At 50.0% G+C, this 3,792-nt stretch overlaps 1 protein-coding gene across 1 annotated transcript; it reads left to right on the top strand.

Moving 5' to 3' along the window:
* Positions 1-189: 189 nt before the first annotated feature.
* Positions 190-3,463, top strand: LOC122131074 (peptidyl-prolyl cis-trans isomerase H-like). Its single transcript, XM_042705980.1, has 4 exons — positions 190-366; positions 1,317-1,404; positions 2,710-2,750; positions 2,943-3,463. The coding sequence occupies exons 1-4, from the start codon at positions 205-207 to the stop codon at positions 3,009-3,011; spliced, it is 360 nt and encodes a 119-aa protein (XP_042561914.1). The 5' UTR covers positions 190-204; the 3' UTR covers positions 3,012-3,463.
* Positions 3,464-3,792: the final 329 nt, after the last annotated feature.

Genomic DNA, 3,792 nt, shown 5'->3' with positions numbered 1-3,792 from the left:
AAGCATTAGGCAGCTACACTTTGGTCATTTACACAAAGATCTGCTACGGTGTGAGGGCCTACTCTCTTCTGCACGGGCTACACTGGCAGGATCTCGTAGGATGGCTTGCTCACCCCTCTAGTGGCCACCCTCTGTAGTGCAGCTTATTTGAGTCCAGTGTATTCGACTGTTGTGTTCCTCTTTGTGTTGGCGTCCAAGTACCTGATGTTAATCTGTTTGTATTTTACCACTGTGTGTGTGTGTGTGTGTGTGTGTGTGTGTGTGTGTGTGCAGGGGGATGGAACTGGGGTGTGCAGCATCTACAGAGGTCCTTTTGCAGATGAAAACTTCAAGATGAAGCACTCCGCTCCAGGTCTCCTGGCTATGGTAAGCCACACAGGCTGGGGTGTTTGTGCATGTATAGATCACAGATGACTTCCTGTTTATTGCCCTGTTCCCCTCTCCTTCAGTACTACTCATCATACAGTTCTATCTCTCTCTCTCTCACTGTACGCTTTTCTGGGTAACTGTGAAGTGCTGCTAACCTGTCTGTCTCTCTCTCTCTCTCTCTCTGTGTCTGAGTGACTGTCTGTCTCCAGGCTAACAGTGGGCTCAGTGCTTCTGTCTGTCTGTCTGTCTGTCTCCAGGCTAACAGTGGCCTCAGTGCTATTGTATGTCTGTCTGTCTGTCTGTCTGTCTCCAGGCTAACAGTGGGCTCAGTGCTTCTGTCTGTGTCTGTCTGTCTGTCTGTCTTACTGTCTGTCTGTCTGTCTCCAGGCTAACAGTGGGCTCAGTGCTAATGTCTGTCTGTCTGTCTCCAGGCTAACAGTGGCCTCAGTGCTAATGTCTGTCTGTCTGTCTGTCTGTCTGTCTGTCTGTCTGTCTGTCTGTCTCCATGCTAACAGTGGGCTCAGTACTAATGTCTGTCTGTCTGTCTGTCTGTCTGTCTCTATGTCTCCATGCTAACAGTGGCCTCAGTGCTAATGTCTGTCTGTCTCCAGGCTAACAGTGGCCTCAGTGCTAATGTCTGTCTGTCTGTCTGTCTGTCTGTCTCCAGGCTAACAGTGGCCTCAGTGCTAATGTCTGTCTGTCTGTCTGTCTGTCTGTCTGTCTGTCTGTCTGTCTGTCTGTCTGTCTCCAGGCTAACAGTGGCCTCAGTGCTAATGTCTGTCTGTCTCCAGGCTAACAGTGGCCTCAGTGCTAATGTCTGTCTGTCTCCAGGCTAACAGTGGGCTCAGTGCTAATGTCTGTCTGTCTGTCTGTCTGTCTCCAGGCTAACAGTGGCCTCAGTGCTAATGTCTGTCTGTCTGTCTGTCTGTCTGTCTGTCTGTCTCCAGGCTAACAGTGGGCCCGGTACTAATGGATGCCAGTTCTTCATCACCTGCACAAAATGTGATTGGCTGGATGGGAAGCACGTGGTGTTTGGTGAGTCCCACTATCAGTTAGAATATATATGAAGTGTCAGATACATCATATATGTCACGGACAGTACCAAGCCAATCAGAATCAAATAGTCACCAGGAGGTTGTAACTCAAGTGTAATCTCACCAGGAGGTTGTAACTGTAGGCTAATCTCACCAGGAGGTTGTAACTGTAGGCTAATCTCACCAGGAGGTTGTAACTGTAGTGTAATCTCACCAGGAGGTTGTAACTGTAGTGTAATCTCACCAGGAGGTTGTAACTGTAGGCTAATCTCACCAGGAGGTTGTAACTGTAGGGTAATCTCACCTCACCAGGAGGTTGTAACTGTAGTGTAATCGCTGTGTTGCTATGTGGTGGTTCTGTGGCTGTGTTTGAACAGTTAGCTCATAGGCCATAGAGCACGGATGGCGTTCTTTGGACGAGTGACTTACACTGGAAGACCCTCTGCACCGGAACACTGTAGTTCCCCGTCACACTGGAACTCTGTAGTGCACCGTCACACCGTCACACTGGAACTCTGTAGTGCACCGTCACACTGGAACTCTGTAGTACACTGTCATATTTTTTATTGAAGCGTGTGTTAAGGACCATGCAGGGGGAGTGTGTTAAGGAACATGCAGGGGGCGTGTGTGTGTGTGTAAAGGAACATGCACGGGGCGTGTGCGTGTGTTAAGGAACATGCAGGGGGCGTGTGCCTATGTTAAGGAACATGCAGGGGGCGTGTGTTAAGAAACATGCAGGGGGCGTGTGTTAAGGAACATGCAGGGGGCGTGTGTGTGTGTGTAAAGGAACATGCAGGGGGCGTGTGCGTGTGTTAAGGACAATGCAGGGGGCGTGTGTTAAGGACCATGCAGGGGGGCGTGTGCGTGTTTTAAGGACAATGCAGGGGGCGTGTGTTAAGGACCATGCAGGGGGCGTGTGCCTATGTTAAGGAACATGCAGGGGGCGTGTGTGTGTGTGTTAAGGAACATGCAGGGGGCGTGTGTGTGTGTGTTAAGGAACATGCAGGGGGCGTGTGTGTGTGTGTGTTAAGGAACATGCAGGGGGCGTGTGTGTGTGTTAAGGACCATGCAGGGAGCGTGTGTGTGTGTAAAGGAGCATGCAGGGGGCGTGTGTGTGTGTGTGTGTGTGTGTAAAGGACCATGCAGGGGGCGTGTGTGTGTGTTAAGGACCATGCAGGGGCCGTGTGCGTGTGTAAAGGACCATGCAGGGGGCGTGTGTGTGTGTTAAGGACCATACAGGGGGCGTGGCTGGGGCCCAGAGTGATGATGCTGATGGGTCTGCTGCTGCTGCTCTTGTTTCTTTCAGGCAAGGTGGTGGACGGACTGCTGGTCATGAGGAAAATCGAGGTTGGCTGCTGCATTTCATTTCATATCCTGTTTTTCTGCTTGTGTATTAGTCTAATTAGTGTAAGTAGTGTATGTGTCATGGCTTCCATCATGCTTGGTTCTGCAGCTTCACTCTGACGTTGACCTATGACACGAGTGTGTTGCTTCTGACTACTTGTGTAATGGTCTCTCATGTCGTTCCTTCCCTTCCAGAACGTTCCTACGGGCCCCAACAACAAGCCCAAGCTGCCCATACTCGTAGCCCAGTGTGGGGAGATGTAACCACCCCGGCGCCCTCCTGCCCTTCCTCCACCCCGGCGCCCTCCTGCCCTTCCTCCACCTGTTTGGACCGACTTCTTTTTCTACTCCGACTTCCTCCCCGTGTGTGGAAATATTTTTACTTACAATAATGAAAGTGTGTGTGTGTGTGTGCGTGTGTGTGTGTATATATGTAATCTTCATGTTGTCCCCAAGATGTCGATGTTGACATGAGTAGAAGTGGTGTGTGTATGCTGGAGTGGGGATGGAGGATGTGGTGTGTATGAGAGACCCCCCCCCCCCCTCCCGCAGTAGTAGACCCCCGTCCCCCACCAGTAGTAGACCCCCCCCCCGCAGTAGTAGACCCCCTGGGAGATGCGAAGGACTGCTGCTTTACTTTGGAGCTGGCTAAAACACATGGAAAATAATCTGATTTAATGTTCAGAACAATTTCAAATATACAGTGCTGCCAAACACCTGAATAATGTGTGCGTTCTTTTATTTGATAGACTTTTGTGTTAACATGATGGCACAAATGATGAACTGATTGTTTCCTGAATAAATCTACCTGTTTTTTTTGTAATTGTTTGTAGTGTAGCATGTACTGGTTCTGCTTTGGCCCAGGGTTGGGGTTAGTGTCTAATGGCTGCTGTGTGCTCAGTGTAAACATCATGGTGCTGTGTGCTCAGTATAAACATCATGGTGCTGTGTGCTCAGGTATAAAGATCATGGTGCTCTGAGCAGTGTGTTCAGGTATAAACATCATGGTGCTGTGTGCTCAGTGTAAACATCATGGTGCTGTGTG

The sequence above is a fragment of the Clupea harengus genome, unplaced genomic scaffold (assembly GCF_900700415.2).
Source record: "Clupea harengus unplaced genomic scaffold, Ch_v2.0.2, whole genome shotgun sequence".
NCBI lineage: Eukaryota > Metazoa > Chordata > Actinopteri > Clupeiformes > Clupeidae > Clupea > Clupea harengus.
This window is presented reverse-complemented; position numbering and strand designations above follow the sequence as displayed.

What these genes read in the sequence shown, in the direction of transcription:
- LOC122131074 (XM_042705980.1), top strand. Translation starts at nt 205, where the DNA reads ATGTTAATCTGTTTGTATTTTACCACTGTGTGTGTGTGTGTGTGTGTG. An exon ending in CTCCAGGTCTCCTGGCTATG is followed by an intron (nt 367 to 1,316) that starts GTAAGCCACACA and finishes GTCTGTCTCCAG; the next exon opens with GCTAACAGTGGGCCCGGTAC. An exon ending in TGGGAAGCACGTGGTGTTTG is followed by an intron (nt 1,405 to 2,709) that starts GTGAGTCCCACT and finishes TGTTTCTTTCAG; the next exon opens with GCAAGGTGGTGGACGGACTG.